This window comes from Labeo rohita, chromosome 11, assembly GCF_022985175.1.
Source record: "Labeo rohita strain BAU-BD-2019 chromosome 11, IGBB_LRoh.1.0, whole genome shotgun sequence".
Lineage (NCBI taxonomy): Eukaryota > Metazoa > Chordata > Actinopteri > Cypriniformes > Cyprinidae > Labeo > Labeo rohita.
Genome location: NC_066879.1, coordinates 21,053,343 through 21,068,738, shown reverse-complemented (window position 1 = coordinate 21,068,738; position 15,396 = coordinate 21,053,343). Strand labels below are relative to the sequence as shown.

The 15,396-nt window shown below is 35.3% G+C and overlaps 1 protein-coding gene across 1 annotated transcript in view; it reads left to right on the top strand.

Annotated features, from left to right (window-relative positions):
• diaph3 (diaphanous-related formin 3) overlaps nucleotides 1-15,396 on the top strand; it is a 352,867-nt gene that overhangs the window by 9,739 nt on the left and 327,732 nt on the right. Inside the window, exon 2 of the mRNA XM_051123390.1 lies at nucleotides 15,279-15,311. Within this exon, the coding sequence (XP_050979347.1) occupies nucleotides 15,279-15,311 (33 nt within the window). The remainder of the gene's footprint in view (nucleotides 1-15,278; nucleotides 15,312-15,396) is intronic.

Here is a 15,396-nt window from a genome sequence, read left to right as displayed (position 1 = left end):
GTCTGTATTGAACAGAGAGAGAGCATAGACTCTAGCAGCTACCGCATGAGCGTTCATGACTGGCATGATGAAAACCACTCTCTTTGACACACGCGCACACACACTCAGAGATTGTTTCTTGTATCCATGGCAACAGTGCGCGCCATAGATCAGAACCAGAGTGGTGCAGTTGAACCTGTACCTGCTGAGATTTTTGTGGTCATGGTAGTCGGACACTGACGCTTGTGATGTTTTTCGGTGAGGCCTTCTAGTCGGGCTAGTCGACTGCGCTTCTGCTACGCGCCACATCCCTAAGTGAATGCTGCATCCAGATGCCACGACTGCAAGAAGAGAAGTCTCTGATGCTGTTTGGGGACGAGGCCTGAAGAAAGTGTGATATGGTTTCGGGATGGTGTCTTTCTCCCTCGTTCCTAACCTCTTGGCCCTGTCTGTCACTCCCCTGATGCGCTGATTGCTATGCAGCTCTGAACTTGCCTTTGGCTCTTTATCCCGACCCCAGCTGTATCCGTGGAGACCAGCTGTCAGCCCAGTCAATTCCCCTCTTCCTCCTGACAGACCGCATCGCCCTTCGGACGCAAACCTGGAGATTGGAGGAAGGCCAGAGATCTGCACACAGACCGAGGCAGAGATGGATACAAATGAAGACAGACGGATAAGCAGACATGCACATGCACATGGCCGAGGTGATACGTTACCCAAACAGAATTGACGTAAACTCACTTTGGCTCAGTCATCTGATTTTTGCCTGATTTTGAGGTCTCTATCACGCCTCACAGGATATCGTTCAAATTCGGAGAACTTTTTATGTGGTCTTTACAGCAGACTTTAAACTTCAAATTCAAAAAGTCAACCACTGCTGTGTAGGCTACAGTAATAGATCTGTTTTTTTGTTTGGTTTTTGCACAGTGGTAATTCACTCTGACAAAAAACTTTTGCTTAAACTTAAAAGTGGAAATACAAATGAGCTGTAATAGATTTATTTATTTATTTTTGTATAGAGCTCCCTTGTTATCAGGCATGATTTTTCTGCTTATTTCTCTAGGGAAAAACATATTTGGACTTCAACCAGAATGATGTAATTGGCTTTGAAGTCTTTCAGGAGCTGAATGAAGTCAGATGGACACCACACGTTGGTTTATATTTCTATTTATTTATTTATTTTCAGTTTTGACTGCTTGAAATACCCATGAAAAATGAAACCTCAAAATATCAATGTATTAAAATGTCGTCTGATGGTAATATTTTTCAGTTTTCCCCTTTTCCTGAGACAACAGCTCTTGTCACAGTCTCTCATCAAACCACATACCTCCTTACATTACAGCATATCAGCCCTCATCTTAAATATCCGATTCAGTCTATCACATGCACATGCAACATGTATTCCTGTCACTCCACTCCTGTGACGTGTCGAGACCGCGGTAGTGATCTGACAGATGTCGATGGCATCCGCACACTGTGCCCGACTGCTGCACTGCCTTTCCGGTCTTGACGTCCAAGGTTAAGACAATCACTGGCAGGTGGGTGTGATTGAGCCTAATGGACTGCAATTGACATGATTAGCGTCTCTCACCTCTGCCGAGGTGCTACTGGATTGATTTTAATAGCCTCTCCTGGCAAAGTGTCGATGGAGAAAACTGTTTGGCATTCATGCACGTTTCGTTAAAGGTTCAGCTTGACCTTCGTGCTGTTAGACCCCCTGCCATCTATTTAGTCATTACTCCTTTTCTTTTTTTTTTGACGTCCAGAAATGTATTTGGCTAGAGTATAGGCAAGCGAGTAAGTTCATAAAAATCGTGTTTAATTTAGGGATGTAAATTTATGTCGTCTTCTATGTGCCGTTTCATTTGTTTAAATCTCACGTGTCAATTTCAGCCAATTATTTACCTCTTCACCTTAGGTTGACACCAACGTTAAGCACTTAAGTGCAAGTTAGGATTATAATAGCTGGTTGTATATTCCATTTTTGGGATTTAATTTTACGTTATCTGTGGTTTTATTTTTTTAGGGGCCAAGCACCAAAGGTGCAAAGGCACCTATTGTATCCATTGGCGCTGTTATTCTTCTTCTTCCGCTCAGGAAGTCTATGGCAGCCCATAGAACCATTTGTGGGAAAGTTATAAAATTTGGCACACAGATAGAGGACAGTGTCATCATTAACCATAGCAAGATTGGAGTCTCTAACTCAAACTCTCTAGCACCACCACTTATCCAAATTTTCACTCATGCTTATGCTAATAACTTTGGAACCATAAGGTCTAGAAAGAAAATTCTTCTTTTTAATAGTTTGTAAAACTGTAAAACTTTTTCGAACTCGTCCTAAACGGTTTGTCTGATTTTCACCAAAGTTGTCTCAAATCATCTTTAGACCATGATGGCAAAAAGTTTTGGAATTCAAGTTGATTAGTGAAACCATTCTTGAATAACACACACATGAATTTGACGAAAAGCATGCAGAAGTAGATATGATGCTATATCTCTGCAACGGTTTGGCGGATTGAGAGCAAACTTGGTGTGTGTTATAACAACCATGACCTGAGGCTACCTGCACAGTTTTGGTGGAGTGCCACCTAGTGGTCAGGAAATATGAAAAATGGCTCTTTTTGATTATAACTTCTAAATGGAGTTGATTGATACAATATTTTCCCATGTCAGCTGTTTTAGATGTTGCCAATTTAGAATTTTGTTGTAAAATGCTATATTTTATGAATGCACGTATTGTTACGAAACTCAGTATGTGTCTTCAACACCATGCCCCGACTGTACTCAAAAAGTTTGGGGGCAGCGCCACCTTGTAGCCAAAAGTTTTAAAGAAATTTCAAGAAATGCTAATAACACTTGATTAAACTGGCCTATTGTAATGAAAGTAATCTCAATATATTCCTTGGGTCATGCAAAGAACATCTATACCAATTATGCCAAAATTGGAGAAACGTCTTGTCTGCCATTTTTATTAATGTTCAAAACCTACTTTTTCGAACTACTTCCAGACCGTTGGTCCAATTTTCACCAAATTTGACTCTAATCATCTTCAGACCATGCTGGCAAAAAGTTATGTATTTCATATCGATATACAAAGTGGTTTTCATTTAACGCATCAATGAATTTGCTGGAAAGATTCCAAACTACATCTGAGGCTGTATCGCTGCAAAGCTTTGACATATTTACACCAAACTTTGTATGTGCAATTGTCATCTCTCACTGACCATGCCACATCAGTTTGGTTACAGCACCACCTATTCGTCAAGAGTGATAAACCATTTATTATCCATTAATTATGAATTTTCCAAAAATGCTAATAACTATTGTTTGCATTAGCCTATTGTAATGAAACTGGTCTCAAAATATTCCTTGGGTCATGCCATCAACATAAATACCAATTATCCTATAGTTGGCCGAACTTCCTATCGGCCATTTTGATTTATGTTGAAAACTTACTTTTTTTTTTTTTTAACTCCTCCATGACCGTTGGTCTGATTTTCAGATCATCTTCAGACTTCGATAGTCAGATCATCGTCAGACAAATGTTGTGGATTTTGTCTGTTGACGAAACCGTTTTTTGTATAGCAGTGCAACAAATTTCAGCCGTGATGCCAAAATGATTCTGAGGATTTATCTCTGTGAAGCTTTGACATATTGACACCAAACTTTGAGTGTCATTATCAACTCACACTGAACACACCACATCGATCTGATAACATCAACAACAACATATTACCAGTGGTTATTTTTATGATTTTTCACCCATTTTGACTTAAATCACCTTAAAATGGCTTCAATTACTCATTGCTTCAGTTGCTTTGATGCTTTCTGCCTTTCTTGCCTAGTGCTTGGCCCCTTAATTGCTGTTTGCAGCTATATTTTTATTTTACTATTTTTTTTTTAACGTTATTGACTTTGTATGTGGTTCTTATATTGTACAACATTTTGGTCAACAGGCTGTAAATAAATAAATGCACTCTTCTAGTCTACTTTGTTTTATTTTCCTCATCTCATTGAGTCTAGTTGGAAGAAGATGGGGGTTTCCTAGCAACTGTTACTGGGTAAATCCCATAACCTTGATCTGTTATTGGGGAAACCTTTTATTCTTTCTCAAAATGACCTTCCTATGCCATAACTGTGCTATTCAGAAACCTGTTGATTTTGCAGAAAATCAGTGCCAGTTTTGTTTAAAGCAATTGTTCTACTGATTATTCTGCATCTTAATGTTTAGTGAATGTACATCATGTACAATTTTAATATTCTGTGGATGTTTTAGAGAGAATGATGTTGCAGGAGAAAAACACAACTATCACTGACGTTGACAGAGATGACTTTTTATTGAATACTGATATGATGGATGACCTATTGCAGTGACCTAATAAACTGAGTTATTTATAATACAAGCAGGTGACATGGCTAATGTTGTTAATTATGGCAATAAGTCCTTTTAATTAGACAGGTGCAATGAGGGATTGAAAAAGGCTAGAAAATTGAGTCGAGGGAGCATAACATTTAATTTTTTTTTCATTTTTGTTTTTTTCATTTTCAAACTGATTTATTTATGCCTTCAATAAGGATGTTCTGGCATTCTGTTTTGTGCAACCTGATTTGTATGAATGGGACTTTTCTGCACCGAAGGTGATTCAGAGGTTACCTCGAATGACAATCTAGTCTTCTCAAGGCTCTCTTGCTTTCTCTGCCAATTGTTGCTCTAGCCTTGTTTGGAATCATAACAAGAGGACATTTCAGTAACTTTGACGCTCATGCAAATGGCATTCATTCCAAGAGGAGCATGATTACTAATGCGTAAAGAATAGGATTAGTCATGTCAATGGCACAAGAGCTATATATTGCTTTTCTCTTTTATAATAATTCTCTAGACTGTGTTTCTCAGCTCTGTGATAGCTATTATCTTTAATGTCTTTCCCATATGAGAACACACAGGGGGTATATATTCACTTACTGCTATGTATAAATAAACTCCCATTTAACCTAGTTGCTATTGTAGCCAAGTTTTTGTAAAGTTTTTATCTGTTTGACTAAGAATTTTATTAGGGGGGATATGTGTGTTTGTGCTAGCACTTGGCTCGAAAACTCAATTCCCTGCCAGTTCTTGAATCGGTGACATCTCTCATGCTGTTTGGCTTCATGTAGTGTGTAATGTCTGTGGCAAGCACATCTTGGTTTTATATTCATTGGTAGGATAAGAATGGATAGATTATCTGTGTTTCAGAGAGAATATGAGAATCTGTAGGCTATTCTCATATTGATTGCACTCATTATAAGAGGCAGCAAATAACAAAAATAAGAAATTGAAGAAGAATTGCATTGGCTATACTGAATAATCATTTTATATTATATAAACACTATTGCTTAGAGTCTCCCGCTGTTTGGTCGCTTCTTAAGCATTCATTGTCCTTCTACATACTTTACCCTTTGTGGTCCCTGATTTATGGGTTAGAGTTTTGGTTGCCACTTGTTTGAAGCAAAAACAGTTGAGAACATGGTCTTAATGAAACTTCCACATTAATGTTTTTAAAAGAACTTTCTATCTATTTTATGGGTCCTTGTTAAATAAAAGTATTAATATCTTTCTTTTTTGAATTGCGTTCCACGTTTTTAAGTGGTTCATTTCTAATGAGACGTCTGCTGAATGAAAGCGCTTTTAATAGGTTGTAATTTATTCAGGGGCCATTGCATTGAAGCACTGATACTACATCAGATGCTGTTACCGTGGTTGTTTTAATGAGCCCAGTCATTTGCGTGAGTTTGAGAGTGTGGAAGAAACCTCACTGCTCATTTCCCTCTGCCAGTGTACCCAGTGTATTACTGTATGTACATTGGAAGGCAGCATCGCTCTCAAATGGAGGTCAGAAATGCAGAACTTCCAGACTAGGGCTGTCACAAACTACTTTTTATTGGGATCTATTGCCCCATTTTGGTAAACAATCTTATTCTCATTTTAAGACCATTTTATGCCACTGACTATATAATTATAGTAAAACAGAATAATAATGTAAGTACACTATTTCAAAGAGCAACAACCTTTAATTTTATATTCTCAATAAAAAAAAAATATATATATATAACTAGGGCCCTATGATTTTCGCAATGTGGAAATTTACAGTGTAACACGGAAAGTCACAGAATTTAAAGTTTGCATGAATGAATCAAAAGTATTTTTTTGCGATATGGATTTGTATCTCTAAATATTAAGCAAAAAGACTATTTAAATATGAATCGTTCAAGTTCTGCGTGTCTCTGTGTGTGAATGGCGCAGATGCACAGCTTCGTTTACTACACAAAGACCGAAGTGCTTGTGACCCTTGCCGTGATTTCTGCTGTCTATGCGAACAACATTTACAGAACTGCTCTGAAGTTTCTTTATGAGCATTTTACCATTTTCTTTTGAGAGAAACTACTGTCATATCATATACACACAGAAATGTAAAGGTATTTACGACAACCCTTCAAAATAAAAGTTCTGTATGTATTACTATTGTTTAGTAGAATGTACGTAATACTACTACTACTACTACTACTATTATTACTAAAATTGTTAAAACTTTATTTTATTAAGGAATAATCACACAATAATTCTTTCATGTTCTAATTTTTGTAGTAACTTTGTCTGCCAAAAAATAAAGTTTAATTTTCATTTGATTAAAACATTAAATTAATATTTTATGCCTTCATAACCAAAAATATTGTAAAAATAAACTTTAATAACTTTAAGTTGTTCTCAGATAATTAGACATGCTTAAACATTTAACGAATTTGGTAACAATAAAACAGAAGGTTAGAAAAAATAAAACATTTCATAGGGCCTTAAACTTATCATTTTTGTTGAATTTTTAATAAATTGATGTTAAATTGTATAAGTTTCATAATTGTAATTAATTAGACTTGCTTTTTTGATTAATAAAATGTAATTTAACCATAAAAAAAAGAGTCCAGAAAAATTAAAATTGGAAAAAAATGGAATCCAGAAAACTTAAAATGGAAAAAAATGAATTTGGAAAAAATAAAACTAAATTCGGGGAAAAAAGTAAATAAACAAAAGGGCAAAGTAGCAGCAAGTTTAACAGACAGTAACATGTTTGACAATGCAGTAAAATGCAAAGCCTACTTAAAACAACAGTGTTCCATACAAACAGCTGTTTATCCTTTTTGATTATTATATTGTCTGTTTCAGTGGTTTATTGTATATTTTATTTAATATGAAGTTTGGGAAAAGAAGAAGAGACATTCTGGATAAACTTGTGATGGTTATTCCCACTGTGGTGAAAGTTAGAAAGCAGTGTTTATTTATTTATTTATTTATTTATTTTTTAATAGGCATACTAGCTTCTTTCTGACAAAATAAAATAGCTGTAGCTGCATTTATATACAGTGCTTCACAAACATGTACAGATTGACCTCCATAACTAATAATCATCTTTCTCCTGGTCTTCATCTTGACTGTAGGTGGTCAGCCCACCATCGGTAGGCTGAGGTGCAGCAGACCTCTGGCTGACCAGGCGGTGGTTGGGTGTGTTGATCTCATTAGTAGACCTGAACTCAATCCTTGCAGTTCGCCTCAGCTCTAATGAGGATCTCCCACTGCTTGCCCTTCTTGACACACAGACTGTTGTTTTTTTGGGTTTGTCTGGACTCCAGTCAGAATGGTTTGCCCTTTTTGTTTATCCAGCCTAAGTACAGTATAACATTTCCATGATGTTGTATGATTATGCTTCTTCTTTGCAGTTTAGAGCTGATCTTCCTATGAATGAGTGGTGGGAAGTTCGCTCCACTATGAGTTATGATAACTCAACTCAAAGACAGACTGTTAGTAGTGAGAATTCAGTGCGATTTTACATTTGTCTGTGCATAATGAATTGAGTGCGTATGTGCTTGAAGAACATGATAATTATCTCAGCGCTTATTCGTTCAAATGGCTCTGTATCGGGGCAATGTTACATTTGAATACGAGTATGCAGATGGCAGGGTGGCTGAAGGCTGTGAGAACGACGGTGGGGAGTTGAATAACGAAGCGGCAGTAGTCTAGACACGCCCCGGTGGCTGTGAGAGTCTTCCTCCATTGTGTGAAGTTAATTAATTTCTGAAACATGACTCTTATGTTCTCAAGTGCTTCACAGAGGGACCCTTGAACCTGCTGTTTCCTCTCAGCCATTTGTGGTGGAAGATTTTGTTTTCATCCAGAGAAAGCGATTTACCATACTTTTCCTGTGAGAACTGATGTTTTTTGATTAAATTAACTTGTATGAAGGAGCTGATGGAGTAGCGGTTTAGACTCAGGGCAGGTTCGGGCCCCACATGATTCATAATTGATGTGCCCTGGCATCCAGGTTGCTTCAAAGTTTTTTTTATTTTTTATTTTTTTGTTTTTTACATCATATGTGACCTGCTTCATAATTCATATCGTTTGGATACAGAAACACATTTTGAAAATGTTTGTTTTTCAGCAATAAAGTTATCTTTATATTTCAAATAATCACTTAAATCAGGGGTCACCAAACTTGTTCCTGGAGGGCGGAGTCCTGCAGAGTTTACTTCCAACTTTCCTCAACACACCTGTCTGGAAGTTTCAAGTATACCTAGTAAGACCTTGGTATCATTTATTTGATCAAAAATACAGTAAAACTAATATTTAAACAGCTGTTTTCCATTTTAATACATTTTAAAATGTATGTTTTTTTTCTGTGATGGCAAAGCTGATATTTTAGCAGCCATTACTTTAGTTTTCAGTGTTTTCAGGATTCTTTGGTTTTAAATAGAAAGTTAAAACACAATTTTTTTTTTTTTTTTTTTTTTTTTTTATTTTTTTTTTTTATATATTTACTTTACTTTTGAAATTTTTTGATAGGCCCTTGTTAAATAAAATGAATAATTTCTTATTTTATTTCATGGTAGTGTATATTAAATATTTAAATCATCAAGGTAAAATTAATAGATTAATAATAAAAAGCATTTATTTAACAATATACAGTAGGGACTTATGAAATTCTCAATCCTTAAGTAGGGCCTTATGAAATTTATTTTTTTTCCATTTTCTGTTTTAATGATTACATAAAAAAATAAAAGCATGTTTAATTCATTAAAATCATGAAACTTGCACAGCTTAACAGCAGCTTATTAAAAGTGTAACAGAAATTACATTTGTAAGGTCACATGAAACACGTTTTATTTTGTTCTTAATTTTTTTTTATTAATATTAATAAAATAAAGTTTTATTTTAACTTAATTCTGTGTTTTCCATTAATTTTATTTTTTTTATTTAAATTTCATTATTTATTTATTTTTTGAGAAATACTGTTTTTTTTTTTTGCATTTTATGGTAAATAAATTCTGTTAAATTATTTGGTAATATTCTAGTAATATCTGGTATATTTGTCACATTTTCTTTAAGTTAAACTGAACTTTTATTTTGGCGGGTTGCTGTGAAGACCTTTAAGTTTCTGTTTGTATATGATATGACAGTTGAAAACACTGAGAGTCATGCGTGCTTCAGTGTGTGTGTAGTAAATTAAACCGCATGTCTGTGCCATTCATTCATACAGAGACAAGCAGAATATGCAGGATTCATATTAAAATATTCTTTGTGCGGCCTAATATACACTGACACTACTCCATATCACATTTTGACTTAAGTTTATTGAGTTACTTTTGATTTATTCATCCCAAATTTGGCAAATTCCATGACATTGCATGTTATACAGTAAATTCAAATTTTTTTTGACTGGATTTCACGATTCTGTTTGCATTTTCTGAAAAATCATAGGCTTCTATTACAGTATGCGCTGTAGAACTTCAGTACTATGCTCTACAATGATCTGTTTCACCACACTACAGAGTGCCAAAAGTAAGTTTTTTTTTTTTTTTTTTTTTTTTTTTTTTTTAAATTCATAATTAAAGTTGACATGATTTAAAAGCCAAGACTTCTGATGTCTTTTGGTCGAAATGTTACAAATTACATGTTTCTGGCAGGATTTAGCATGATAATCATTCTGACCAGGACCTTCATGCTTTTGACATACCTAAAGACAGGTTTAGCATTAGCTCTGAGAAATGCAGAGGTGCTTTTCCCTGATAACTGTTCCTGAGATCAGTTGAATTGAAGCCAATCCTGTTGGCTGAGTTGCCATATTCTGGTCCCCAGCAGAGATCAGGAGGTTGAGGTGAGATATTTGAACCGCAGGGCTGTGGGATTCATGTATGTTTTTAAGTAGGTAGCAAGATGTTGATCTTGCAAATTAATTAGTTGTTCATGCATTTGTTTCAAGCCAGTTTGAATCACTTCAAGAGCTTTTAAAATTTTTAGCTGCCAAACTAAGTAAAGGGGAGGGAGGACCACCTGATATTTAGATAATTATAAAGCAAATATAATTACAGCCAAGTAGCGCAAGATGTATTTGCTGTCTCCACTAAATTAAGTATGACAGCGGCATCTTTTTAATTGCATGTTTGGGGTATGTTTTAAATAATTCGTCTCTCAGGCAGATTGAGAAAACAAACACTGTCAGCGTGACTGACAAGTAAAGGGAAGGTTCTACAATTAGCCTCATAAATATTTGTTTTCTTTTTCATGCTCATGGTTTTATCTCATCCAATTACTTTTCACTTTTTTTTTGTAGTGTTTGTATTGTAAAGTCTTAATATCTACAGATTCATTAGGTGTGTGTGTGTGTTTGGTAAAGTGACAGTGAAATAGGCACCTTAGTGCTATTATTTTTATGTCTATCTATGTATTTATTACTAAAATGTGATGAATTTTAGTAAGTAATATTGATGGTTTACTTGGTTGTGCATATATACAGTCATGGCCAAAAATATCAGCACCCTTGCAATTCTGTTAGAAAATGCAACTCTCAGAAAATTGTTCCAATTGCAAATGTTTTGGTATTCACGTGCTTATTGTTTCTGTTTGCACTGCAACAGTACAAAAAAACAGAGAAAAAAAGTCACACTTGATAATTTCACACAGAACTCAAAAATGGACTGGACAAAACTATTGGCACCTTGTCCAAATTGTAAGAAATAACTGCTTTTAAAGCATGTGATGCTCCTGTAATTTTTATTTAGACACACCTGTGTCAAGTAACAGGCGTGGGCAATATAGTAATCACACTTGCAACCAGTTAAAATGGAGAAAAATTGACTCAACCTTTGTGTTGTATGTCACACTGGGCATTGAGAAAAGAAAGAAGTGTGAAGAGAAAAAACCAAAATCCTTCTGGGAGAATGCACTGTGGACAGACAAGACAAAAGTAGAGCTTTTTGGTAAAGGACATCATGGTACTGTTTACAGCAAAAGAAATGAGGCCTTTAAAGAAAAGAACACAGTCCCTACAGTCAAACATGGTGGAGGTTCAAAGATGTTTTGGGGTTGCTTTGCTGCTTCTGGCACTGGATGCCTTGACTGTGTGAATGGTATCATGAAATCTGATGATTACCAAAGAATTTTGGAGCACAACGTAGTGGCCAGTGTCAGAAATCTGTCCCTCCACCAGAGGTCATGGGTCTTCCAGCAGGACAATGACCCGAAACACACTTCAAAAAGCACTCAGAAATGTTTAGAAAGAAAGCGCTGGAGAATTCTGAAATAGCCAGCAATGAGTCCAGATCTGAATCCCATAGAACACCTGTGGAGAGATCTCAAAACAGCAGTTGGGAGGAGGCATCCTTCAAATCTGAATGACCTGGAGCAGTTTGCAAAAGAAGAATGGTCCAAAATTCCAGTAGAGAGATGTAAAAAAACTCATTCATGGTTACAGGAAGCGATTGATTTCGGTTATTTTTCAAAGGGGGTGCTACAAAATATTAAGTTAAGGGTGCCAATAATTTTGTCCAGTGCATTTTTTTGGGTTCTGTGTGGAATTGTATCAGATTTGACTTCTGTTTTTTTTTGTGTTGTTCCAATGCAAACAAAAAAATAAACATGCGAGCACCAAAACATTTGCAGCAACTGCAACAGTTTTCTGAGAGACAGAATTGCAAGGGTGCTGATTTTTTTTTTTGGCCATGGCTGTGTGTGTAAAATAAATATATATATATATATATATATATATATATATATATATATATAAAATATATATATATATATATATATATATATATATAGAATGTAGAAAAGCAAAAATAAAAGAAACTTGCGTATTCCTATTTGATCCAAATTGACATGTTTTTTCATTATTTGTCGGCATAAAGGTTCTCAAAAGTCTTTCAGAAGGTCACTTGTCTTGTTCCTGGTATTTCATGCTACTTCAATAATTGAGAGGTTTCGTTGTGATTGAGAGGTTTTGTGTTTTTGGAGGTCTGTGTTTCTTTAATGAAGGTCATTTCCCATGCACAGACTTTCTGATTGATCACCAGCACAGCTTGTTTACACCGAAGCATGTGAATTTGTTTTGACTCCATTAATGAAGTAAGACTGATGGCTGTGATGCTTGGGCGAGCCACCAATATCTGCACTGTGTGTGTGTGTTTGACTATTGTGTGAACTGCTAGCTGAATTAATAGCGCATGTAAATGTTTAGAGGGAGGTTGTGAAAATGTAGATTTGGATTTTGACCGATTATAATGCCTGCCATCTGGGATGGAGTTGAACCGTTTGCATGAGCCGTGCTGGGTTACTGCTAAATAACCCAATTCTCTCTCCTCTAATGGATGACTGGCAACAACCTAGAGTAAGAACACAGGCAAAAATGTGCTGTTGTTTGTTTGCTTTGTTCCTCCTTATGAGATTTGGCAAACCATTGCTCTAAGGAATTTCCAAAATGAAATACCGCAACAGCATTAGCAAACATGCTTTTCCTGAGCACCGCGAAAGCCGTTTTTCCTCAGCGCATGAGTGCGATCCAAAGCAACAGATGGGTCTAATTTTGTCCTTAATCCAACATACAGACATTCCAATTGCATATTAGCACGTTCATATGTCACAGAGGAACATTTTCTCATTTACAATCGCCTGTGAAACTTTTGTCTTTTACACAGATGGCAGCATGCAATGCTGAGCTTGTAACCACAGAGAGCAGTTACAAAATTACACTACATGCAATTCAGTGCTTTGTCTTGATTTTTAAGTCTCATTCTTTTGTCAGTCTCACTCTGAATTGTTCTTTAATGTGCACAGAGAACTGTGCTCAGTTCTCTTAGTAATTGTCAAGGGGTAGGGGTGTAGAATTAAATTAGAAGGCTTTTTCCCTCTCGTCTCAATAATTGCATTTCCAATTATTTCGTCATACATATATATGCAGGCATTTCTTCCTCACTTGGACTAATCAACAAATTTGATCTGAGAAAGAGATTTTACAGTTGAGAAACTCAAACTAAAAAAGCTCTTTTGTCTCTCTCGCTCTTTCTCGCTCTTTCTTCTGTCTTTCTCGTACACACACACACACACACACCTGTCTGTTCTCGTAGAGTTTATGGTATAAAAATGTAAATTCTGAAAACTCATTAGCAGACTAAATTGACAGGTTGATGCATTTTATGCATTGTCTTGTGGATTTCATGTTAATGAATGACTGGCGTATTGATTGATTGCTGGTGGTTTTTAATGTAGTGAGAGTCTGGATGCTAAGCTTTCTTTGTCAATATTTTCACCATTTACATATCAGCTTCATTAAATTAGATGAAAAGTTTGTTGTACGTGTTTCTATGCCCATTAAGATTCCATAAATGGCACATGTTGGGAAGATGGTTTTATACTTTGAAAGTCTTACAAGAGATGCTAGCTATTTAATCTCATTTAATTACAGCTAATATTTTAACATCTGCGTGACAGCACACTAGACCAGTTTGAATTCTTTGGTCTTTTGGCTACATTTGTTTATTTTATTTTATTTTATTATTTTATAAGTGTCACCTCCATTTTTGAACATAGACGTGAATGTGCACTATCCAAACTTAAATTGTTATAATTCATAAATGCTTTGGAATACAGACCTTTTTAAGTAGACAATCTATGGAATACAGTAGAAGTGTAATCTTTTCAAAAGTTTCAAAAATTAAAGTATTAAAAAGTAATAGAAGTTTAAATTTACTGTAAAGAAAATGCACTGTACCTTTTTATTTTTTATTTTTTTTTTTTTTAATTTTATATAAAATAAATATTTTACAACATATTTTTTTAATCCAAAACTGCTATAAAATTAAAGCCTTATGTCTAAATAAAGTAAGTTCCAAATCTGAAGGTGATAAAAAAAAAAATTGAGGTTCCTGTGAGATTTTATTTAGGGCATTATATTACAAACAGCCACCAGGTGACGTCAAAACTCACTGAATTTTTGTATGCGTTTTTCTGTCACAAATGTCTAAATTTCTGTCTATTATAACAATTTTTGATTCTAAAAGACTGTAATACATTTTGTAATGTGACACTTGACTTCACCCACTAAGGGAAGGAGACCGCTAAAAGATTTTAAAGTACCATTTTCATGGTAAAGCAATGTCCTATTTAATTGGGTTTCACAGAAAGAATTCTGCTTTTAATTCTTTAAGCTTTCAAATGATATTTAACTTATCATGATTACAAAAATATGTGATAAAGAAAAATGACACTGAAAAAAAGAGCACCATTGGTGACACTTTGGAGGTTAACAGTGTATTTTGCCACTTGCTTGAGCAGCTTAATATTAAATCCAGAAGTAAAATGATTGAATAATGCGTTGTTTATATTTATTGATTTAAACGTTCATAGTTGTATTACTGTCCTGTGTAAAAGGAGAATCACAATGCTGAAAAAATTATTTTCAGTGACAACGTCTGGATTTGAAATCAAAATAATAGATAAATGTTGTATTTGTGGTAGCTCTGCGGATCAGTAGCGGACTGGTATTGCGTCCTGTGTAAAAGCACACTGAGCCTGTGTGTGTACTGTGTGTATTTATTATGTGTATATATAAAGAGACACACATACAGTTTTTCTTAAATATATCCATGCGTGTATGTGTATTACATAAGTATACACAGTACACACACACGTTATGTAAAGAAAAACTTGTTTTGGATGCGATTAATTACAATTAATCATTGCACAGCACTAAAAGGGAGTGTGTGTGAAATGGGCGTTACTCATGTTTGGACCAGGTTTCAAATAGGAGTCAAAGTGCTTAAATAAATAGTGCCGTGTTGTTGAATTTGAGAGTTTTTGTTGACTTGATATCAAAAGCTTTGTTTCAGCCACGTCACCTCTCATGTCGACTGCAATGTCATTTTCAATGCCACTGTGAAATGATTTTACTCATGTCTCTCTCTTTCTTTCTCTCTCTCCCCTCTCTCTCTCTCACTGTTTATAGCACTTAAACATCAGAACACTTACTGATGACGTGGTAAGAGTCCTTTATTCAGGTTCCTCTCGTTTGCCATGTCAGATATTCACTCGCTTTCATACTCTGCCTTGTTCTTCATTAACAA